This window comes from Elaeis guineensis, chromosome 11 (assembly GCF_000442705.2).
Source record: "Elaeis guineensis isolate ETL-2024a chromosome 11, EG11, whole genome shotgun sequence".
NCBI lineage: Eukaryota > Viridiplantae > Streptophyta > Magnoliopsida > Arecales > Arecaceae > Elaeis > Elaeis guineensis.
The window spans coordinates 121,366,500-121,392,239 of record NC_026003.2 but is presented as its reverse complement, the minus strand read 5'-3'; the positions used below and the strand labels follow the sequence as shown (position 1 = coordinate 121,392,239).

Sequence of the window (25,740 nt, the reverse complement as noted above, 5' to 3'; positions counted from 1 at the left end):
ACTTGAGCACACATAACTCTATGGTGCAAAAGGTATATTTAGGGTACCTGGAATCCTTTATAGTAGTCAATGGAGCATGATAAACGGTTGTAATGTTGACTTGGTTGATAAGTATCAAGGAATTATACTTGAGCCATATATTTGTGGTGCAAAGAAGTTCGACAACTTTAAGTCAAACTATTTCCATCATGATCATAGCTGTGCAAGAGAAACTAGAGATGCTAGATGAAACAAGTTGAAACCAATAATATTTGGATCCATAACTTTAAATTTATTATGCCTTCACCAAGAGATTAGGGATATTCAAAATTATGATTTATGGCACATAGCTTAAGGATATATATATATATATATATATATTTTTCAAGGATGACCAATGACCTAGTTTGACCATGAATCCTAGTAGTGTTGATGGATCAGATTTGGTCCATATTTATATCCAAACATAAAACGCAAGTAATAGATCCAAAATGATATTCAATTAACATGTATACATAATTAACATCTCTATAGCTAAGATACATATGTTTGCTTTGAATTATAGCAAGTATATCTAGTTAATTTTTTACACGATAAGATGAGTGTTTATTATAGGACTAAAATTATGGAGGAAAAATAAATAAGAAAAACCATCATCCACACTTAAAGTTTTCAACACGTTTGATGCATTGAACTTCATCATTAGATTATTTTAACATGTTAGCAATAATTACTAAAATGTCACATGATCATTATACCAAGGGTTTATATTTAGCATTTTTTCTTCTTGCTAAATTTTAAAAGTGGTCTATTGATTACAAAATAAACAATAAGATTTGAATATTCATTATGCAAATCTCATCACAAGACTTCAAAAACACCCAATTTCAATCATGAAGATAAAATGATCTGTATTTTTTTTTAGATTAGACATTATTTCAAATGTAAAATATTAGGATTTCATTCATGGACTATTAATTAGAAAATGGTTTTATGCATGAAGTTTCTGTTGGAAAACGAATAAAGAGATGCATAAGCCATATAATTTTGAATCATATATTCACTTAACAATGACAGAGCAAATTGAGTGTTATCTTTCTAATTAGTTATCATGTCCTTAACAACTATAAGGTAAATAACAGAATATAAGATGTGATGTTGAACAAGGCCTCCTTGTAAATGCATCGTATAAATATGAAATAGAGCCATTTTTTTTTATAAAGGAAAATACTATCAAGCTATGTTGGACTATCCAATCAACCGAAGCCTTCATTTCATTTTCCCTCTAAATATTTTTTATTTATCAATGCACCATCTCGCACTTCCTATAAATAATTGAGAGGAAAAAATAGATATATAGATACTTATTATTTATTTCAAATAATCGTAATTGATGAACTAATAATTATTTAGTGGATGTAAATTAATGCAGTTGGTAGGAATTGCATTCATTTGCTCAAAGAATTTTGTTTTTTTGATACATCAAAAAAAAAAAAAAATCATTTTAGTAAGCCCTGTTTGTATACGCGAAGCATTGGGAAGCATGTCATTTTGTACTTGGAACGAACATGAAAAAGCAAAAGATTACGCAAACGATTTTTCATATCCCTAGCGTAAGCTCCAATTTACTTGTTATTATTTCTTTTTAACAACACAGTGCAAGGCACGTGAGGGCCGTAAGGCTTACCTCTGAGTCACCTAATATCCATATCAATCACGACCGCACATCAAATACACACTTCTCGTAGAATCAGGCACATGCATCGCACGTGCTGACTGCTGGTCCCTAATACCCTAACCGGCCAACCCTACTTCCCTCCGACGGACACCACAGCACCCCTTTTCTGTCTCCTCTCTCTCGACTCGACTCGACTCGACTCCCTCCACCACCGCTGCGTTGCCGCTCTCTCGCCCTTCTCCGCCGGAACCCCCCCGGCCCGACGCGCCGTTGCCCACGTCTTCCTCTTGTATGCCCTCTTTCTCAACCCGGTCAGGGTTCTGTAGTGTAGAAATCTTGTTGTTCTGAATTTTCGAGAGAAAATTTGACCATATGTTCTCTGGTTATCTGGGGTTAGGGTTTATGCGAACTATTTTCTCTCTTTTTTAAATAAATTACTGGGATACATTTGTGATCCAGGTTAGGACGGTAAGGTTTATGATGATAGATCCGGGTTTTATTTACTGCGGCGATTCATGGGCTGTTTCATAGTTTCTCTGTTTCGTGGGTCGGCTCTTCAGTTTTGTTTTCCTGGTTCCTATTATTTCTTATTCCGATTTTTTGTTGGTTTTGAATCTGTTACTGATCTCGGCTGAATTCGTGCCTAGCTCAAGAAGTCTACATGTTTTGTACTGGTGATAATGTCACTTATGATGGATTCGGAATTAATTATCATAAAAGCTTGATAATCATATATTATTGAAAGGCAAGCGAGTCCGAACAATCATGTCTCTTAGAATTCTTGTTGGAGATCATTGAAAGACAGTTACAGATTTGTCAAGAAAAGAGATAAAGGAGTTCAACTAACAAACGAAAAACCCTTTCCTTATGTACGATTGTGCGGTTGTCTGGATTCATAGTGCTGTAGTTTCAATGACTCATAATATTTGGAAACCTAATTGTGGTAAGTTTTTCAAATTAAGATGCTTTGTTTGCAAATCCTCATTGGTGCATTGAAATCCTTCTCTTGATGGCAAAAAACCACCCTTTTTTCTAACTTTCTAAATCATTTTAATGTCAATGTCGTGGAATGGTGCTGTCATTTTTCTTACCTCCACTGCAAATTAATACCCAGGTCCACGCTCCGCTTTGATCATTATATATTTTTACCTTTAGATTGGTAAATGAATAGTATTTTGGGCTAATTTGTTTACTCAAGCTGTCCTTCTTGCTTGGAATTTGCATAATTGTGAACCAATTAATCATTTTTTTTTTTTTTTTTTGCATAGTTGTTTCCCGCTTTATCATGACATACTAAACTGTTTATCTGTTGCAGTGTTACCTGTGAATCTCTTTGGTTGGTTTGGCTACTGGAAGTAGGATGGAAGATAGTCAAGCTGTGGTCTCTCAAGCATCCAGTGCTGCAGACTATTCATCTACAGCTCATGTTCCTGCTGAGTACCCTATGACCGATTCAGCTGCTCCTTCAGGTGGCGAAGGCCTTGTTTCCTCTGTACCCACCGCAGCTACAGATTATGCTTTGTCAGATGGTACTAATCTAGATGAGAGGAATATGTACAGTCAGGAACCCAATTCTGTTGAACAGAATGCCACATATGGTATGGCATATGAATCTAAGCCTGATGGTGGGGCTGCTGTAGCTAGTGAAAATGCCATTGGCCATGAAACAGTGGCAGGTATCTCTACTCATACAACTGGTTATGATTCCATGAATGGAGGTGCTGGTGAACTGGCCAGTTATCAGCCTACAGGAGTTGTTGAGAATGGAGATTTATCAAATGATGTGGGTGGTACTGTTGTTCAACAACCATATGAAGATGGTATCAAAATTTTCTATTCCATCTTGACATGTGAAGTTCTTTTAGAGATTGGTCATTCTGAATCATTTTTGCTGCTTCTGTTCTTATTTGTTTAAAAGATCATCTTTTTAATTTATTTTTTATGTGCACAGTTCTCACTGACATAGTGACCTTTTTATTTAAATCTTCCTTTTCTATAGTGGTGTATACTGCTGAGGAAGAAAGATTATGGAATATGGTGAGAGCAAATTGTTTAGACTTCAATTCTTGGACAGCCCTCATCGATGAAACAGAGAAGGTTGCAGAGGTATCATCGACATAGTTATTTTTTGAAATATACTGTTAAATAAGTGGTTTTCAGCTATCTGAACTTAGTTTTCAGTGTTACACTCACGAATAATGTTTTGTCATGTTTGAGATATGAAGTTTGATTTATCATCGGTTGTTTAGCTACCGTAGAATGAAGTTAATTCTTATTTCAAGTCATTAGGATGAAGTAAAACTTCAGGCAGAAACAGCTTTATCATATCTAACTGAACTAATTACTTGATTTTTTTCATCCAACTTGTACACCTCCATTTTTGACATTTTGTTAAGAATTCTTGTTAGACTCTAGCTATTAGGGGAAACTAGCTGTGCTCTTTTAAAGAGTTACATTCCCCTAAGAGGATGTTTACATAGTGTAGCAATTAAACTTAGAATGCTATAGTCAAGCATAATTTGTCTTTAATACTATTTATATTATCTGTTAATGATTTTATGCATAGGCAATCCGTATATTGCGCTTGACTAAATGAATGGATTTTGAATCTTGATGGATGCTACATGGTATTTTGCAAAGCAATGGAACTGAACCAACTTTATAAAGTTTTACTCTCATCAGGCATATTTTGAGGGTAAAAACAACTTACAAGAATAAAATTTTGTTCTCATACGAGGCATATAACCTCAGGTATAGGAATAGCTAAAGGAAAAACAAGAACAAGAAGCATGATATGTCTAATTATTCAGGGATCTAACACATTGCCATCACTTTTACTGCCCTGATTGCAGATATCATATTCCCAATTTAATCACACATGAACATACAGTACTTTCTACAACAATTAAACAGCCAGAAATTATGCAAAGGAAGAAATAAGTTGCCAAATTTTTTAAAAGCCACATTCTATCGGAAACCTAACTCACCATGTTGGCGTATTCCTTGTTTTGCCTATATATATATATATAATATAATATGATATAATATAGCTTTATATGCTGTTCAAAACCGTTCATGTTTTGTGCTTTGATGACTAGTTTGCCTGTAATATCATTGAAATTTCTCATATTTCAAAACCGTTCATGTTTTGTGCTTTGATGACTAGTTTGCCTGTAATATTATTGAAATTTCTCATATTTAATTGGAAACATCTGCACATTATGAGAGGTATAAAGCTTTATGCAATATTAATGTTCCATATCTTTTTTTTTTTAATTTTTTTTTATTTTAAGTAAGAACATCCTTTGAACTCCTTGACATTGATCCAGCATTTTAGTTTCTTGTTAAAGTGTATGATGGAATGAGCAAAAATCACATTGATAATTAACAAGAAAGGTTATTGCACTTCTGATAACTTTTTTCCACAGTACTTCTTCCTATGTAGTGTTATAAGAGCAGTAAGGATAATTCTTCACCTACTACTTGTTATGGAACTCAGCTGTTGTTCATACACCCGTGGGTGACAGCCAATGGAAAAAAGAACATAATAGTGCTGATTGTATGTGTACCATATAGCTAATGTTGATTACTAACACATCTAACACATAGTAGTTACGGACCCTCCTTGTCCTGATATCATGCAAAAGGAGAAGGGTAATGGTGGACCATGATATGAAATACCAACTAGGAAGGAATAATGCAAAATGGCCACCTAATAACATGCCAATCGAACAAGTTGCAACATTTATCAAGTGTGAGGTTCTGAATGCAATGTTGTGCCATTATATTGTGAACGAAGGCTAAGATAAATCAAGATTTTACCTACTGTTTCGGTAACTAGCCAGTACACCCTGTACTGAGTGTTGGTGTGATACATCCCTTGGGTCCAACACTTGGTATGGGGGGTGTACTGGATAATGGTTCCCTACCTGTATGATGTGCCATATTTTAGCTGATATGGCTTGGCATGGAAAACCTTGTGATAAATCTCTAGAAAACCTGTGAGGTTATGTTAGCCGTGCTTCCCATAAATCGACATTCTTCAATAATGTCATTGCATAAAAATGCTTATGATGTTAATTTAAACGTTATTGTGTAATCTATGAAAGATCTTACAACGCCTTTTTTTTTAAAAAAAAATCCTGGCTTGTCTTTGTGCAGCTGATAACAGCCACAACTTGTCTATTGTTTAGCTAGGCCTGAATATCATAGCTCTTGTAATGTATCTTGGATTTGGATTTAGTTGGTCAGCATGTCAACTGATTGTCATGTGCCAAAAATAACAAAAATATATGAAAAGAAGACTATTTTTCGGCTTCAGATGCATTCAAAATAGACTGTGAACAGATATATTGTTGTTTACTGGTTTCTAACTTTTTTATTGTATTTATTTAGTACTTGAAGTACTTAAATTCTATTGAGGTTACTCATTTTATGCCTGTAAAATTTGAATGGAACTGACATAGCTTCTCTTACTTATTTTTTGTAGAACGACATTATAAAAATTCGGAAAGTTTATGATGCATTCTTGGCCGAATTTCCTTTGTGTTATGGCTACTGGAAAAAATATGCTGATCATGAGGGACGTCTGGACAGTGTCGACAAGGTTGTGGAGGTGTATGAACGGGCTGTCCTAGCAGTGACATATTCTGTGGAAATTTGGTTGCATTACTGTACGTTTGCAATATCAACATATGAAGATCTGGATACTATTCGAAGGTAACAGTCAAACAATCTTCCCCTTCAGTGTATTATATGCTTTTTTTTTTTTTGGTGGGTGGGACTTTTCATTGTGATGTGATACTTGTCATGGTTTTTTGTGTTCTTACAAACTTATGGCATGAAATAGTGATAGCCAGATGCATGGAGGAAAATTTTGCTGGGGATGCACTTTAAAATCTCTTTTCTAATGTGCCAGCTGTTGACTTAAGTCTGCTTAGTATAACTCTTTTCATTTTAGTAGTTAGTACTTGCATCATTACGCTTTCTTGTTCCCCATCTTTTATTCCAAAAGGTCACTATATTGGTAATGTAGTTGAAGAATTACTGCTCCTTTAATTCTGACATTCTTGAGGCTATCATTTGGTGCACTACTGTTCAAATGCTGCTTGGAAGATCATACTCAGTTTGGGCTAAGATGGCCCTTATGATCCCCTCCATTTTACTAGCATGATATGAATATTTCAGGAATGTAAATACAGTGTATTTGTGCCAACATCGGAAGTGCCGTCTACTTAAAAAAAAAAAAACTGTCCTCAATATTGAGAATCTAAATGTCTCCTATTTCATGCATGGACATTGATTGGCATAAAAATATGTTACTGGTCAACTGAATGCTTACCATAACTTCTTTGCATGCTTTTTTTTTCTTTTTTTTTGTCTTTCAGGCTGTTTGAACGTGGATTGGCATATGTGGGAACAGATTATGGGTCACATATTTTGTGGGATGAGTACATCAGATATGAAGAGTCTCATCAAGCATGGAGTCATCTGGCCATGATTTATACCAGAATACTTGAGCATCCTATCCAACAACTGGATCGTTATTATTATTGGTCATTACTCTTTCCATTGAACTGTTGTCATTTTTTTCTTTGATATGCAAATTAAATAATGTGGCAATCATGGTTGAGCTTTAGCTTTTTCTATAAGTTTTGCTTATACATTGTTGTCTACACCTATATTGTCTTCTACACCTATATTATTGATACTAAAATGGCTGCTGCTAAGTTATTGCAGAAACCCTTAATGTTTGTGTAAGATATTTGCGTATTCCTAGATAAATTTTGATGTTTGAAAAGATTGAACATTCCAATTTTATATTCTTGTGAATGGTTTCACTTCTGTAAACACTTGATAGTGAGTCATGCAATATTTGGTATGCGCTTTCATGTTGTGTTGCAATGAATTTAATAATACTGTTATAAATATGATAATATGGTATCAAGTTTTTGGTAAAAAAATGTGAATATTGATGATTGAACATAAAAAAGCCGGAAAGAATAGCAGTTAATTACAAGGTGGTCTATTCATGACTTTGTAAGAATGCATAGATCAGAAAGTTAAACCTTAAATGATCAAACTTATGAAGAGATATTATTGAGTGGTGCGGTTTGTACTTTGGGGATGAATTTGGCCTGCTGGATTTTAGTGACTTCATCATTTGATGAGCATGCCTATTCTTGTTACCATCTGTTAAACCACGTCCATGTTTCTGTCTGACATGGCTGGGTTATGATGTACCAAAAGTTTGCCTGTAGGTATAAGTGATACATGTTGATAAAGCACTGATGTAACAGTTTTGAGAATAAATGTGTGTCCAACAAATTTCTGAGTAGCAAAAACACATGCTTTTTTAAATGAATAACAAATATCTCAACGAATCAACTCCCAGGATGTGGATAGTAATCTGTAATGATGTTGATGAGTTTGGGCAAGTAGCTCTTTTGTTTAATGATGGTATTATCCTTTCATCGGTTGTGCTAATGCCCTATTATCTGGTTGATGTGGGCTTATATACTTAATCATAATGTGCTCTACTTATCTACAATGAGATGCATATTTACTTTGCTTCAAAAGTAAACACAATCATTGCCAAGTTGATGCTATGGTTGCATACTGAAACGTCCTCAAACTGCTGAGATTTGATAGTTGAGGAAGCATCTTGATGTGAATTTTGGAGTCAATAGGAGAAAAAGGGAGGGAAGCATGAAATCCTCATCCAAGAAAAGGTATAGAGGTATCTGACTAGCGAAATACCCCTCCTATATGTGTGGAAAATATAAAAATAATAGTAAAAAATAATTAAATAAGATAATTAAGAGTATGATTTGATAGAATTAGATTTAACCTAATTTATACCAAATGGATTATTAAATTTGACAACAAATCATTTAAGAAAGCAGGTCTAACCTCTTGCAGACTTCAACCCATTCCAAAATTAAACATACATTTGCTTTGACTAGTAAGATATGAACACAAAATCTCAAAGTCAAAGTTAGTTTTGGATCGTACCAGGTCAAGAAAGAATCGAACATGACCTAACATTCTTAAAGGCTTACATTTGATTTAAACATACTATAAATTTGATCAACCATCTTGATCCGTCCTAATGGGTGCAATTTTTAGTAGGTTTGACCATTATATGATCTATTTCTTGAAATCTTTTTTTTTTTTTTTTTTAAATGCTGTAGTTATTTGGGATCTTCTAATCTATAGTCGGTTGCTATTGGCATTTCAGTTTTAAGGAGTTGGCTGCTAGTCGACCTTTATCTGAAATACGGACTCCTGAAGAAGCTGCTATGGCTGCTGCCACAGCTGAGACTGGTGGTGGCCAGAGTCTTGAGGGTGAGGTTCGTCCTGATGGTGTAGAGCAATCTCCAAAGCCTGTAAGTGCAGGTTTAACAGAGGCAGAGGAGTTGGAGAAGTATATCGCAATTAGGGAAGAGATGTATAAGAAAGCTAAAGAGTTCGAATCTAAGATCATTGGTTTTGAAACAGCTATTAGAAGGCCATACTTCCATGTCAGGCCTCTTGATGATCCAGAGCTTGAAAACTGGCACACCTATCTTGATTTTATTGAGAGAGGAGATGACTTTAACAAGGTACCAACTGTTTCTGTTTTGAGATTTGATTTGTAATTTTCAAACTTGTTAATTTTTGTCTACTTCTGCTTCAAATGGTTATGAACTTACAGTTCAGTCATATTGGCTGCATTGTATGCTTTAATGGCTAGTATGTTCGATGAAGCTTTTAAAATGGGATATTGAACTGAGGATAAAGCGTGGGCATGTTGTTTGGTTTCTTTGAGGCTAAGTACTTCAAACCCTCATTTGTCAGTCGACGTTCTGGGTTCATGATACGTGTTGCACAATATTTGTTTTTTTTAAAATTCGAATCTCATATATGCAGGTGTTTGCTTATTGCTTACCCACTTAACCATCTATCTGTCAGGCAAGGATGGTCCCTTCTTTCATATTGAGGGGCCTCCCTTATCAGCTAATGGAGTACTCCTTGTTCACTTCTCTTTGTTGCAATAACATTTTCCTCTTAAGTTGAATTGATTTTTTTTCCTCTTATTTCTTTCTTTTTCTTTGATACCGTCTGTATGCTATTTCAGGTTGTGAAGTTGTATGAAAGATGTCTAATTGCTTGTGCCAATTATCCGGAGTTCTGGATCCGTTATGTTTTATGCATGGAAGCGAGTGGAAGCATGGAGCTTGCAAATAATGCTCTTGCTCGGGCTACTCGAGTCTTTGTGAAAGTAATGCTTCAGTTTTTTGTAGTTCTGTTTTTCTTCCATGTTTGTTTTCTGAATTAACCACAGTATATACATCTCTGTGGTGAATGATATATGTTAATTATGCCTTTCCACCCGTGATTTATGAATTCATTTAGCTTGTAACAATATGTGATTACAGTGATAAAGTTAGTTCTTCTCATGTAAAATTTTGCAGAATTTTACAATTTAATACATCCTTATCCTCTGTGACAGACTTCTTAAAATACCCTGGTTATTTTCTAAGTTTTGCTATGGGCTATTTATCTGAGACGACCGAGATGCTGTGCTTTAAACATGAGCATGCTATGATGGCAAAATTATTGTAATAATTATGTGGATTAGCATGAATCAATAATAGGTTTGCAATACTATTTTCAGCAATGGTCAACATTGAGTTCTACTGGGTGTGTTTTCTATGATCAAGAATATTGGCATTTTTGTTTAATTTCTTAATTTAAGTATTGGTAAGTTTTGGTATCCAGTTTAGCATTTAAACTTCTTCTATGCTCATTAATCAATGGTACATGTTCTATTAGTGAATTACACCATATATCCTCTTCAATTTTAGCAGTACGTTCATTTATAACTAGAGTAAAATGATGTGAGGCTTATTGCTTATCATTGGTGTAAGCCCACATTTAGAAAATTTTTTGTCACCCACTACTACTCCTAACTATTGCCATTGCTCTAGGATACATGTCTTAATAATATCAATGTACTGTTTATGCACATCTTTCCTTCTTAAAGCCTACTGGGATTTATTTCATATTGGGCCTTCTTTTTAACATTTCATCAGCAACCCACCATTAACCCTGCGCCTTTTTCATGGTTTGGGACCCACTTTTGTGCTGTTCAAATATGTAGTTCATCTAAAGTTGCTGATGTTTAGAAGCACCGACATGTATATTGTGCCCATTTCAATATGTTAATGAGATTGATAGCTAAAGCACACAAGTTTTATCACATCGCTCCGTGCAAACAGGAATGGCTTAACTGTCGTAAGAAGTTTCCCCTAACTTTTCTTCTTTTTCCTTTTTTTTTGGGGGGGGGGGTGCGAGTGCGATAGAGATAGATAGAGAGAGAGAGAGTGCTATGTCTGCTACATTCAAGGTTTTACTCTCTAGTAGAATAGGGGGCATCTCGGTCGTCCCATCCCATTCCTGTGAGAAAATGGGATCAGGATGGGCTTAGTACTTCGAAATCCATCCATATAGGGAGAGAAGAAGAAAGGGGAAAGAAAGGAAAGATGAAGAAAAGAAAAAAATGAAAGGAAAGAAGACGAAAAATGAAAAAAAAAGAAAGGAAGGGAGAAGAAAAAAAAGAAATAGGAAAGGAAAGAAAGGAAGGTAGAGGAAAAGAAAGAATAGAAGGAAGAAAGAAAAAAAGAAAAAAAAGAAAGAAAGAACAAGGGGAGAAAGGTGGAGGATATCCACCGGGATGCATGATCAGGAGCATCTTATTTCATAGAGAAACCGAGACATATTTGTCTTATGGGATTTAAAACCTGGGCTGCATCAACAATTTATCTGTTTTAATCTTGGCATAATACCATCTTTGTACAATGCCTTAAATTATGATTATCTAGCATAATTCTAACTTTCAATTGCAGCATCGAATATTACTTCCTAGAAAATGGTAAGATTTTAAAGTTACTATCCATAATTTCTTAAATTGGCAAGTTTCGATAAAAAAACAATGACAATGAGCATGGTGATTAGCCTTTTTTTTTTCTTTTTTTTCTTTTTAAAAATGGGAAGCACTAATATTTGTCATTTTGTTTTCCTTGAATAATGCTTACCGGTCATCAAATTTATTTTTAACAGAAGCAACCAGAGATTCACCTTTTTGCTGCCAGATTTAAGGAACTAAGTGGAGATGTTATGGAAGCTCGTACAGAGTATCAGCTTCTGTATTCTGAAATTTCACCTGGTCTGTTGGAAGCTGTTGTTAAACATGCAAACATGGAAAATCGACTGGTACTTCTTGAAATGGCCTTCAAAACATATAATGGTTATACATGGACCAAGATATTTGGCTAAGTTTCTCATGATTCTGCAGGGAGACAGAGATGCTGCATTTTCTATATATGAGAAGGCTATCGCTGCTGAACAGGAAAAAGGGCAGTCTCAAATATTGCCAATGTTGCTTGTGCAGTATTCGCGATTTGTATATCTGGTAAGATTCTTGTTGTCAAATTCTGTGTTGCTAGGAGTTAGGACATTCCTGATACTAATGTAAGGTTTATCACAAGAGTTAAACCATGGTTATTCTTTTCAAACCTATAGGTAAATGGGTATCTTTATACATGTGAGAAAAAACTAAATTTGTATTAACTTTGCCTCAAGAATCGCTTACAGTGATTTATAAAATATTATCCAAGTTAAGACACATGCCTAAAATATTCTTTTTCTTTCAAAAAATACTGCTGGCTGAATGTGCTTGCAAGTTTAAGCCTTAAGCCAATCTTTTGTGAATATAATCCACTTGTCACTTTTTTGTTAACTATCAAATGATGCAAAGGTTAGTTGGGATTTGACTATATTTTGACATTATACATTTTCATGATATAATTTTCCATACATGGCTCCATGCTATTATTTTTGCATTTTTCTTGTAGGTTGTTGGTAATGCAGAAAAGGCTAGGGAAATTTTAGCTGGATCTCTCGAGCATATTCAACCATCCAAACCCCTTCTCGAGGTTTGTCTTCCTCAACTTTCTGCTATGTATCTTATCGAGCTGACAAATTTCTTAATTTTTATTTTCATAGTTACCAGGGTAAGGATTTTCATCTGACTTGTGTAGGCAATCATCCATCTGGAGTCGATCCAGCCATCTCCGAAGCATGCTGATTATTTGGATTCATTGGTGGAGAAGTTCATCATGCCCAATCCTGAAAATCCCAACATGGGTAGCACCACTGACAGAGAAGAGATATCTAGCATATTTTTGGAGGTAGTTACTCGAAACAGTTAAGTTTTGCCTATTATCATGATAGAAAGTAATCAATAGCTTCAAAAGAGTAAAGAGTAAATTCTGATGGCTGATTCAGTGTTCTCGGCAGACCATGGAAGTTTCCATATATTTGTTGTTTCCACAGGTTAGAGAAGATGTTTACTGTTGAGTTAAAATTGTCTATAGTCCACATATACTAGCAAAAAAAAAAAAAAAAAAGGAAAGAAAATAAAGATTCATTGTTGCAACTTTTTCCCTTGGTTATAAGATGTAACTTCTTTAATTATCTTACTGGCAGTGTGGTTATTCATGTCATGATCCTTTATTTTCTATTATCTATATGATTTCTTGTTGCGTGGAAGTCCATCTAATGCTGGAAATTAGTGCAAATTTTCTATTCTTTACATTGTTGCCACCAAAAGCAAGGAGCTTAATTATTTGATGGTGGTGTGACTAGTTGTATCAAGCATCTTGAGGATATTATGTTGGAATAGAAGTGCGTGCAGGAGCAAATTCAATTGCAGGAGTGGGAAAGCAGAGTCCAATAAACAAACAACATGATAGCACTTACAAAATAATGTTATTGGGTATTATATGATAAAAAATACCCATTTAATTATTATATTTCAAAAGATGCAAGATTATATGAAAAATAATTGGTTGTACAGTTAGTATGGAAGTAAGATCTATTTTAATAAGGTCCTAGTGTTCATAAACAATACTCAATCCAGGATGGGGTGGAAGCAAAAATAAGTGGGTATGAGAGTGGAATCATGATTACAGGATCTATGCAAAACCTGAGGCAGAAGATTTTGGCTGCTAAGTTTTTGGTAAATAAATTATGAATAGTGAATTATATGACAGTGCAAATTATTATGCTCTCTGCTTGCTAAAATTACTAAATTATTTTGGACATCTGTGTGAGCAATGTATTTTTTTTTTTCTTTTCTTCCTTTGTTTTAGTTGTATTAGCCTTAAGAGTTTGAAAGTATTCTGGCTGTATTCCCTTTTCTGTAAATTTCTGGATTCTGAAATAGGTTTCCTGTATAAAATAATTTACCCTGGTGTGTTAGTGATCACCAGGATTTTAAGATTTTAGCTTCATGTTATCTTAGTAATCCCTCAGCTTTGTTGGTTTTTTTTTTTAAGAAAAGTTTCAAGGATGAGTGCATAAAATTCATTGGAATGAAACTGACTATACAGTCTTTGAAATGTAAATAGAAATGGAAGTGAGTTCCAAGTTGTAATAAATTTTAAAGAGATTCCATAACGTAATTGATTTGCTCTCTTATGTGTATTATATGGAAAAATGAAGAGGTATATGAAGAGATTTGATTGAAATAGAGTGGGTGGATGAAGTGTTTCTGGGTTGTATGATTGACACCTGCCTTCATAAATGAATAATAAGGCCCTACAATGATGGTTTAATGGTGTTGGGCATAACAAGATGGATGGTGAAGGCATGAAAATCTAAAGATGGATTTGGCAATACCAAGAAGGATATAGTGAGAAATGAATTTGTAAAAATTTGTGGATGGTATAATGGAGGATTGATTTAGATGCCATGTTTTGTGCAATAGGGTTTACAAAAAGGAGGGAAGACGGGGTACGATGGGTAAAAATTGAGCAAGGATTTAGCAAAACTTGCTTTCGCATGACATGTTCACTATCTATTAATCATTTCTTTTGAGCTGTTTCTTGGTAACAAGATTCACTGAACCGTGCTGAACTAGCCATTTTGGGGTGCACCGAACCAGCCCATTTGGTTACCAGCATGGTTCAGTCCATCGGTTTGAAATGAAGGGAGAGGGAGGAAGAGAGGAAGAGGGGAGGGTTGACCCAGAAATTTTCCGACTTCAGTTCATCCCAAAAAAACAACTAAAACTCTTGAATATTCATCCAAATAACATGCTCAATATTGAGGAGTTTTAGTTGTTAGTGTTAGAAATCAATGGTAAATGTGATTGAGTTGTTGAGATATGAATGGGATAAGAGATTAATGGAGAATTATGGATCCTAATAAATCATGTATCAAGGTTTGCCACTCAGATTATGTGAAGCTTAATTTCCAAAAGTACCCATGTTTTTAGTGATTATATAATAAAGTTTCTGATAAAACTAATTGATTTGTATTATAAAACAAAAGAGGATCATGCTATACTAGTTTTCACCTATGAAATTTTGGGACCGACATAGCCTTAATATTCATTGAAGAAAAAAAGACTTGGATTCCAGAAATATTTATTATCTACACATATACTTACTAAAGTTTAAACTAAAATCTAGTTTTGAATTCATTTATCTTGATTTCTTAAGCATGTCTCAACTGCACCTACCATACAGCTTAGGGTGTGTTTGATGTTGCTTTTGATACTTGCATGGTTCTCACAAGGAGGATCTAGATTCTTGTTTTCTAGCTTCTCCTAGAGGCTCCTTTTTTTTAAAAAAAAACTTATTATAGAAGCATTTTTTAGATATTTTCACCAAACACTTGGGGCATGTCTGGTGTTGCTTCTGCTTTGTGAAAAAGAGGTGGAGAAGCCAGAAGCTAGGTTTTCTATATTTTTTCCATCTTTTTCTTCTTGTAGAAGCACTTTTCAGACAATGTTACCAAACACTTACCTCTCTCTCTCTCTCTCTCTCACTTTTTGCTTTAAAACCCATAAAGTACTTTTTCAGCAATATGAAGACACTCCTACTTTTCTAGGAAGCACTTTTTGGCTTTTAAAGTTACAAAAGTTCTTTTTTTAAGTAATAAGAGACACACCCTTAAATCATTCTGGTCTTCAAAAGAAACACTCACCGAACCGAATGTCTAGACTTCTATTATCACATTAGGGAGTAAAATTAGTTCAAATCCTTAAATAAAATGCTCAACTAGAATTTTTTCAGAAAAAAACCCTATCTCTAGGATCATATACTCTCTCTTTCAGTCTCTTGCCCCCTTTATCTTGCCTTCATTCTGTCTTAAATGCCCCCGTTCCCAACTGGATTCCCTTAAGAAAAAGGAAGAGCTTTCCTCCAACCTGCCCTCTTCTCTTTTTTCTCTCCCTCCCTCTTTCAAGCCCCTTGTCTCTCTCTCTCTTTCTCCCTCCCTCCCTCTCCTTCCTCCACCTGCCCCCCTCTCTCTCTCTCTCTCTCTCTCTCTCTCTCTCGCATGCACACTAGAACTCTAGAGGTGTCACCGAATCTGAGTAGGAGGCAGATTGCTGTTGCCTGGCCTTAGAAGGGAGTTACCATCGCTGGATCTAGGGAGAAGTGCCATTGTCTTCGGATCTGGGATGCAGGAAGGGTGCTGTTGCTGGACTTATTGAGGAAGGCCATGTCACTAAATCTGTTAAGAAGGGCCACTGCAGCTGGAACTTGGGAGGAGGCTGGTGATGCTGAAGAGGTGGATGTTTCTTCCTCTCCATTCTTCTCAAGGCAGTGGAGCTGTCTCGTCCTCTCATCTATTTGTTCTCTCATCTTGCCTGTGATGATGGGAAAAGATGAGGCTTTGGAGTTTAGACATTTTATATGATCAGGGATGGGATTGATAACATAAAACGAAAGATATGGGCCTGTTTTGTGGTTGACTGTTGTTGAACTGGTGACCCATGAACCTGGCACAAACATGGTCTAATCCCAGCCCATGGGTTTAAGTCGCTGAATCAAAATGTTGATGATCACAATTTTCTAATGTTTTTCTCATGCTGTATACTAGTTTGTAATTTGTATACGATTATATATATTCTGTACCTTGTGTGCATGTATATGCTGCTGTATATACAGAATTATTATATATCTATGGACCTATAAAGATATATGGACACAAAAGTAGTATGCAATAGGTGTTTGCATTATTGTATTCATGATAGTCTGGATGCAGGTTGTTTAGGGGTCGGATGCCCTCTTCATCATATAAATGGTGATACAGGCCTCTAGGCAACCATTGTAACTATTACATTGATTAGAAGTGGGTTTGTCACCATAATGTAAGTTACATGTTGTAGTTTGATTGCTGGCATACTGTCCCTTGGGGTCTTGATGCAAACAGTGCTCAGAATAGGTGTCAAAAGATATTATAGATCTTTAGTAAGAACTCTGAGAATGATCCTTTTTATAAATTACAATTTTTCTTGGTATCATTTTGTTCTATGCTGTGAGTTGATTCGACATTCCTTTTTCCTGCTATTACTGTTTTTCTTTTGCAGTTATTAAGATGGATTCTGTTTGACTGCTAGGAAGAAACTTTTGTGGGATATTTATGCTTATTGGTTATGTCTATTTAATTTTGTCCTGCATATTGCATTTGAGTTCTTTCAAACATTAATTATTTATATTTTTTGTTTTAGTTTTTGGATCTCTTTGGAGATGCACAGTCAATTAAAAGGGCTGAAAATAGGCATGCTATGCTTTTTCTACGTCAGAAGAGCATGGTGATATCAAAAAAACGAAATGCTGAAGATTTCCTTACCTCAGACAAGGCTAAAATAGCAAAGACTTATCCAGAGCCAGGTCAGTCAGTTATGGGAGCATACCCAAATGCACAGATTCAGTGGCCTGCTGGTTATGGACAAAAAGCTCCAGCTTGGCCACAGACTTCGCAGTCACAAGGGCAGCAGTGGAATCCTGGATATGCACCACAGGTAGATTATGTTTAATCCCTGTAACATCTCTTAAGAGTTTAGGTGAAGTACTTTTATCATGTAATACCTCTTTGGCTAGTGGAGATGGATGCTGGTATGGTGGATGATAAAGGCCTCATCACTTATTATCATTTGGACCTCCGCATACTTTGAGCATTTGTGGATTTACTTCATGCATGCGTCATACCTTTTATTGAATAGCAATTTATATTTTTAATGATTCCTGAGGTAGCCCTTAATTTGTATTCTTGGTCAATGAAGATATGTAAAGCAGATCCTAAATAGTCGGGACAAGGCTTGTTGTTTATGGTTACATGTATCACTGGGTATGATAATGGCAGCAGAAGCCATAGTCTTGAGATTGAAGTTAAATTGACAGTGTTCTGTCATATTGTTATTCTTTCTTCTTTTAATTAACCTTAATCATATTTTATTGTTAATATAGCGAATTTATGTTAATGGTATAGAATTTTTATTTGACCTTTTCTAAGTGCATTAACATGCATATTTTCTCGGCTATGCTGTTTTATAATCTTTGTTTCTTGCTGTTTTGTCTTCATTAGCCTGCGTATAATGCATATGGAGGTTATGCTAATTATGGCCAGCCGCAGTTGCCCACATCAGCACCTCAGAGTGCTTCTTATGGTGCATATCCTCCGACATATCCAGTCCAGGTACAAGGGCCTTCCAATTTGATTATGAGAGTGTGTTTGGGAACATCTTACATCTATATACAAAATGGTTTATTTAGCTCTATCTTTGGTTGCTGTTGTCACTCAGTAATGTTTACAACCTATGAAGCAATCTAATCGTTACAAATACCAAAAGATATTTCATATTAATATTGGTTCTGTGGTTTATATTCTTTAGTTTATCTTTTCCTGTAACAGAATGCTGACCTTTGGTGCACATTATTACTTTGGTCTCATATTGGGTCTTTTTTCATGTTTCATTCATCTATACAGAGCTCGCAGATGCGGTAATTCTTTTGTGTTTGGCCGCTGCTTATGTTATAAATAAAATTCAGAAACACCTGGCAGATAGTGATTTTGTTGATAAAATTGCTTACTCCTGGCCACGTAGTTACTGAGGACTTATTGTTTGTTTAATTTCTAGTATGAAGCCAGAATATGCTTAATAATAGTGGGATTTCAAAAAATGATATATTTGTTCTGTTTAGACTGATTTTACCTCTTCTCTTTTTTTTTTCCCATAATATAGTGCCTAGAAGTATAGTAAGGATTAATTCTCTGCATTTATCAGAATTGTTGCCCTTTCTTCCATTTTTCCTAGCAAGGTGTCTTGAACCTTATTAGTATATATTGTTTATGACGTTGTAGTTGGAGAAAGAACATCTTCCATCAAGTCACTTGTTAACACTGCCATTAAGTCTTTAAGCATGACCTCTCATCAATATAAGTGATATTGGATCAGAAACTGTGTTTCTTAAGATGACTAATGGGTTCCATCTATAATAACTCTGTCATATGGAACCATAAGGTTAACTAGCTACCTTGTGCCCTTTATATGTTAAGCTTTTTTAATCATGCTTCTACATTCATTCCATTGGATATCCACACCTTCTGTGATTTGCATCTGACTACTTCACTCTAGGTCTTCTGTTGTTTTTCCTTTCTTGACTCTATCGTTAAAACTAACTCTTTCACGGGTGTCCTATCTTTTTTTTTTTTCTTTTTTCCTCTTGCATATTACGAATCCATTTCTATTTTTTGCATCAATCTGTGCTCCTGTTTCATTATTTTTATCTTTATATATATTGTGCATTGCCTCGTTGCTTTACTGGACTTTGATCCCTACAGCATAGACAGACATGCCCCTATTGTTGGTATCTTATGAAAGATTTCTCTGGAACCTCTTAACATGCTCAATCACTCATTCATACTATACTACGGGGTTACACATGCTAATAGAAATGGCAAAGGGAGAAATGTGTGCGCAGAAGGTCAAAGTTTATTACAGACTGCAAATTAGGTTTTGTTTCTTTTTGTCTATCTTATGTTGTATGGGGTCTTCAAATTTTGTTTTCATGTTCATATGGACGTAAACGATCACAAGATATTGTCTTATGTTTTACATTGTGGTGAACCTTTCATTTTTTTATGAGTTCAAATTTAAATGGTGGTACTGCCACTTGAAAAGTGGGGTTTACTTTTCTTGTGCAGTGGTTTAAGTGGTGGCCATGCAACTTACTAAGGGACGGTTTAAAATGATTAGTTGGATGGTTCAGTCTTGAAATTGTATATCTGTAATAGGGTTGTCACTCCAACTTGCTAACCTGATACCTGCCCTGAACCTGACCTGATCCTGACCCGGACAAGATGATGAATGTGCAGGGTATGGGTGCAAAGTCTTATTCATTAGAACTTTTGGGTTGGGTTTGGATTTGAGGTTTTTAGACCCTGAACTTGACCCTAACCCATATAATAATTCGGTTCGTTACATAATACGTACAGACATATACAACATTAGTTTTATTTATAACCATTCAATGTCAGAACTTTTAGCATATAAGACTATGCTCTCTAGCTGGAAGGGGCATAACAAATAAAATGTAAAGACATGTTACAACATGCTTGGGTGTTTATCCTTGACTTTCATTGTTATATAATTAATCATGAAGCGCTTGTTCATGATTTTTAAATTTGTAGCATATATTGGATGTTTCATTGATAAACTTCTCAAATCATGGGATTTTTAGCTTGATTAACTCTTCAAAATATGATTTTTGATACCTGATTGGTACCCAAACCTGACCTCCGTCCTACCTGAATCTGATGCAATTTTTATTACCCAAACCTGAATGGGATCCAATCCTTCAATGAATGGGGTATGATGCAGAAGTTAGACCTGAAACCCCAATGATTATGGGTATGGGTTCAGTGAAACGTGGACCCGACCTGGCCCGAACCAATAGCACCCAAAATCTGTGCTTGGAGTTTTGAACCAGAAAAACAAAGAAATTGCAGTGTTCTTATCTGTCTATCCTCTTATATGTGGTTCTTAAGAAGTAATTTTCTGTTTAGAATCTGTTGAGCTGCTTTCTGAGCATATTACTTGAAATCTGAGCATATTACTCGTGGGATATGTTTTTGTGTTGCCGGTGGTCTTTTAGCCACTTGATGCATTTGAGGACCAAGTTTGGGGGATTTCAATATATTCTCAGCAAATGATTGGTGAAATTGTTAGAATTTTGATTGGGTTTACCAAAAAGATTGTTGCTTGCAAATGCCTTTTTTTTAGCTTAATCACAGTTTATTTGTACTGTCATCTTGTTTTAGGCTGCCATGTTTTGGCTTATAGTTGGTTCTGTTGCTTCCTTTTCTAATTGGTCTGACCATTTTCTGCAGTTCCTTAAACTTGTTAGAGTAGCCTGAAATATTAGGTTGACAACTTCAGTTTCTGTTTCCTGCTTTGGAACTCTCTGATTGGCACTGTTGTAGGATCATACCACTTCTTAGAATAGTTTAAAGTCCACTCAGATCATTTTTACCTTGCTTTTAACCTTTCTTGTAACCTTGCAGTTTCTATTGGTGGATAATATCTCATTTTAGTGGTTGTTGAGATACCCTTAGCAGAAACACACAGCTCACATACTAATACGAATAGCTGGTTTGACAAAGTCTTGATGTGACTTTATGGTTTATGATAGGCTTATCCACAACAAACATATGCCCAGACTGCAGCAGCACCAGCACCAGCACCAGCAGCGGCAGCCACTGTATTTCCTCAGCAACCAGCTCCCACCCAATCATATTATGGCAGTTACTACTGATTTGGTCCATGTTTTGAAGAGCAACTAATGCTGTTTTGTATGATAGGTGAGGCCTTAGTTCCTATTTTTTTCCTTTGTCGTCATTGCTGTATCTTTCTCTCGTAACTACTCAGGTTCATTTATTATCGAAGAAAAATAACAGGAACCAGGTGGCATTTTAAGTGTGTTTATGCCGGGGGGTTCTCTTTCCCGAGACTTGGAACTTTATTAACCAATTTGGTGGCAGGTAGTCTCGTGAAACCTAAACTGATCCAACTGCGTATACCCGCTGCTCTTGGGTAATCGCATTGAGTGCTGCACACAGCCTTAAAAGCCTGCTTTGATCCATCTCCGCCTTGTGGATGACATGCAAATGGTGACAGTTGTCATCGATGAGGGTGTTAGTTGGTACCCACTGCATGAAGACAACAATGATGTGTCATCTAGATTTCTACTGCTATAGTTTGATTTTCACCTTGATCTGCTGAGCTGTGGCCATTTGCAGAGACAAAGGGTTCCTGATTGAATACATACAACCTGTTAATTGGAGGAATCAACTGTAGCCGTGTCGTATGAGGGCATAGCCAATATGAGCCCTTGTTTTTCAACTGTTTAGGCAGTCGTGTAAACATTGTGGTCATAATATGATTCTCAGGAAAATGAAATTTTGTGCAGGATTTTATTATACAAGCATTTAGCAATAACCGGTTCATGGCACTCCCTCTCCTATGCTTATGCTTGCACGCTAGTGCTGAACGATGGTGACGGTTTTGTTCCGCTTTTGCAACGAAGGGGTGGTTGGTAATCTCTTGCAAACGGATGGGAATCTCTTCTCATTGCCGGGTGCGCTGCAACAAATAAAAGAGAGAGAGAGAGAGAGCTTAAAATGGCGGCAAACTGTTAGACATTTGTGAATCCGGTATACAGAAATTCTTGGGATAATTTATGTTCCATTGGAATACCAATAGAATGGGTTCGTTATGCCAAATCGTAACCGTGAGTATGAGGGAGTGTGGAGTGAAAATTCCGAAGAGGAATTGGTTTCCATGTTAGAGCAATGCAAATGCATACTTGTCTCGTAACGGTGTGAAGTCTGCACTGAATCCATTTCCAGGTCTTTTGGCGCAACAACGTTCGGTTGCTGCTCGGCCTCCATCCGATATTCAAAGAGTCTTCATGTGGGACGGTCCTTTTTCGATAAAATGAACGGACCATCAGGAAAAGCGCTGTTTCTTCTTCTTGGCCTCGTTCTGGCTTTCTCCACCGCTTCTTCTGCTTTCGCAGGCCTTCTTATGTTTCTGAGAGTCTCTACCTTGGGCGGGGAGTATCTTTCTTTCCCCTTGCTCCCTTTCCTGAAATCTTCTCGTTAAACTTCGTCTGTGACCTGAACCCAGAGGAGATGGATTCAGGGACCTCTATTTAAGAGGTCTGCTTCCTCGCTCCCCGTTATCTTCTGTGGATTCAGTTTGGCCTCGAACTCGGCATCATATTCTATCTTTCCCCTTTCTCCCTTTCCTGAAATCTTCTCGTTAGACTTCGTCTGTGACCTGAACCCAGAGGAGATGGATTCAGGGACCCTTATTTAAGAGGTCTGCCTCCTCGCTCCCCGTTATCTTCGAGTTTTTTTTCTAATTAATATAAAAAAAATTATTTATTTAAATAATTTAGTTTTTAATTTATTTATCAAAATGATGTAAAATTATTAAAACGTCATTTTGAATGACGTTTTATTATGATCACGTCACCCCATATTTTTCATGTAGACCACGTAAAAAAAAAAAAAAAAAAATCAAATGGCATTTTTAAAAATACCATATTATTTGACATTTTTTTCCTCCAAAAAAAAAAAAAACAGTAAAAATTAAAAAAAATAAATTTATAAAAAATAAAAATTTTAATTTTGATAAAATAAAAATTATCATTTAAAATTAGAATCTCCATTTCAAATTATCTTTTTAAAAATATATCTAAAAAAATTGATGTAAAAAAAAATTAAAAATAACATTAAAAATTTTAAGAAATAGAAATTATAATTCTAAAATTTAAGAAAATAAAAATTTTAATTTTAATTCAAATAAAAATCATCATTTCAAATTACAATCTCCTTTTCAAATATTTTTTTTTAAAAAAATATCATAAAAGAAGAAAAAATAGAAAAAATAAAAATTATAATTTTGAATGAATTTTAAAGAATAAAATTTTAATTTTAATTAAAATAAAAAATATAATTTTAAATCATTTTGTCCATTTAAAATTTATTTTTTTAAAAAATATCTCAAAAAAATATTAAAAAATTAAAAAAAAAAAATATCATAAAAAAGAAAAAATGAGAGCCAAATAAAAATTATAATTTTGAATTTAAAAAATAAAAATTTTAATTTTAATTCAAATAAAAACCATCATTTCAAAATACTTTCCCCATTTCAAATTAATTTTTTAAAAAAAATATGTCAAAAAAATAAAAAATAAAAAAAGTGCCATAAAAGAGCAAAATATTTAAAAAATAAAATAATAAAATTTTAATTTTTAATTTAAAAAATAAAATTTTTAATTTTAATTAAAATAAAAAAATACCATTTCAAATTACTTTTCTCATTTCAATTTTTTTTAAAAAATATTCCAAATAAAGAAGTAAAAAATTAGAAAAAAATGAGAAAAAAAATAAAAATTCAAATGTTAACTCAAATAAAAAATATAAATTCAAATTATTTTTTTCATTTAAAATTAATTTTTTTAAAAAATATCCCAAAATAAATTGTGGGGGTTAAAAAAATAAAAAATATCATTAAAAAAAGTCAAAAAAATGAGAAAAAAATAAAATTATAATTTTGAATTTAAAAAAATAAAAATTTTAATTTAAAATTTTTTTCAATACTGCAACGTACGTAGCTGTTTGTGCCCGTACCAGATCGAGATGTACCAATGCGGTCTGATTTATCTCATAATTAAATTATCCGATATACTATTATTATTTACATTATAATTTTTATAATTTTTCTAGCATAACTTTTTCTCTCCTAATGTTCTGAGACATATTAGAGTATATGTAACCATATCCACAAAGCATAATATCCGATCACTTAAAATTAAATAATATAAAATAAAATCAATAATTAATAATATTAAATAGAATAAAAATGTCAAGCGTATAAAAAATAGTATAATAAAAATTTTAAAAATACTAAGTACAAGTCTATAAAAAGACTAAGTCCCACAAGGACGTCGTGGTGCCTGTGGTCGCTTGGACCTTCTTAGAAAAATCCTCAACGGCTGTTCTTGCTCCTGCTGTGATGGCTCCTCCCCTATATCAGTGGAAGAGGTCTGCTGGTCATGCTGCTCAGGAATAACGGATGCTGTCGGATCATCTACGGACTGAGCGACCCGCTCAACCCTCTCATCTGGATACACGGATGGGCTTGAAAAGAAAGTATCATACTTATGTGGCTAACTGGTATCTAGTGATGTCATCTGGGGGATGTAGGAAGAAGAAGGCGCTGCCATCTGTGGATCAAAAGATGGTGGCATCTGTGCAGCATCTAGTGATGACATCTGTGGAATATGCGGTGATGACATATGTGGAACATATAGTGACGGCGTATATCTCATATCTGGTGCATCGGCTGCTCCATATCAAGGCGCACAGCTATATGGATCAGCACCAATCGTCACCAATGTTTCAGAACTTGTTCTCTCTATCTAACGCAGTATCCGAATCCATTCGTCCTCATTAGTCGTAGATAAAGCACGATGAGTGTCCAACACAAGACCCGACATAGAATCAGTCTACAAAATAAAAATAAAACAGTCAATATACTGTAAAATATAAAACAAAAATATAACACAAACAACATAAATTAATTTTCGTAGTCTTACCAAAAGACGCACAGCAGAACTCTCGTTCTCGTATCCGGAAACTGCATACCGAGGCTATCCAATGACTCGCACTGTAATGCTAAAAAATCAAGCCATGTAGTCATCGGTATATAAACGACCTCTCAAAATGGGATACCATGAACAATGTGATCTCGACGTGCATCCCAAATATCGATGTACTCTGCATATCTAATACGCCAGTCAATACGAGCTCTCCCTCGTCGATCAATACGATGAAGTCCCTGACTGGTATCACATTGCTCTGGGATACTCTGAATCTGACCAAACTACCGCAGGACATGATCGAAAAGATATCACTCTACCACATCAAAATAAATAAGTGGCACCCTAGCAGTCCATATGTTATGTCCAACTGTACACATCTGCGGCAATATAGTCAATATCTCATCTGTATATGGCTCCCACAAAAATTGATAGAGTTAAAATAAAAAAAATTAGTAAGCTAAAATTTTAATAGATTATGAATACTATAAAATGATATTTATAAAAAATTTAAAATTTATCCGTCTATATGTATCAACTAATGTATCTAATTGGCACCTATAAATCCATGCC

General features: G+C 34.9%; 1 protein-coding gene across 4 annotated transcripts; it reads left to right on the top strand.

Annotated features, from left to right (window-relative positions):
* Nucleotides 1-1,780: 1,780 nt before the first annotated feature.
* LOC105054427 (pre-mRNA-processing factor 39-1) lies at nt 1,781-21,981 on the top strand. 4 transcript variants are annotated; one of them, XR_012135487.1, is made up of 15 exons: nt 1,781-1,946; nt 2,973-3,477; nt 3,657-3,763; nt 6,147-6,376; nt 7,045-7,212; nt 8,898-9,261; nt 9,777-9,920; nt 11,762-11,914; nt 11,997-12,113; nt 12,556-12,636; nt 12,742-12,907; nt 17,226-17,519; nt 18,083-18,193; nt 21,190-21,358; nt 21,539-21,981. XR_012135487.1 is itself a non-coding variant. In XM_073246035.1 (15 exons), exons 2-14 carry the CDS (start codon nt 3,018-3,020, stop codon nt 21,310-21,312), a joined length of 2,502 nt encoding a protein of 833 aa, XP_073102136.1. In that variant the 5' UTR covers nt 1,781-1,946; nt 2,973-3,017; the 3' UTR covers nt 21,313-21,358; nt 21,543-21,981. The 4 variants fall into 4 exon arrangements, 3 of the variants coding, with proteins under 3 accessions (XP_073102136.1, XP_073102134.1, XP_073102135.1); XM_073246035.1 differs by having other exon boundaries at nt 12,742-12,891; nt 21,543-21,981; XM_073246033.1 differs by having other exon boundaries at nt 12,742-12,891.
* The last annotated feature ends 3,759 nt before the right edge of the window (nt 21,982-25,740 follow it).

Excerpts from the sequence above, each read along its gene's own strand:
- LOC105054427 (XM_073246035.1), top strand. The coding sequence starts at position 3,018 with ATGGAAGATAGTCAAGCTGTGGTCTCTCAAGCATCCAGTGCTGCAGAC. Across the intron at positions 3,478-3,656 it reads TCAACAACCATATGAAGATG|TGGTGTATACTGCTGAGGAA; the intron begins GTATCAAAATTT and ends CCTTTTCTATAG. Across the intron at positions 18,194-21,189 it reads CTCCGACATATCCAGTCCAG|GCTTATCCACAACAAACATA; the intron begins GTACAAGGGCCT and ends GGTTTATGATAG.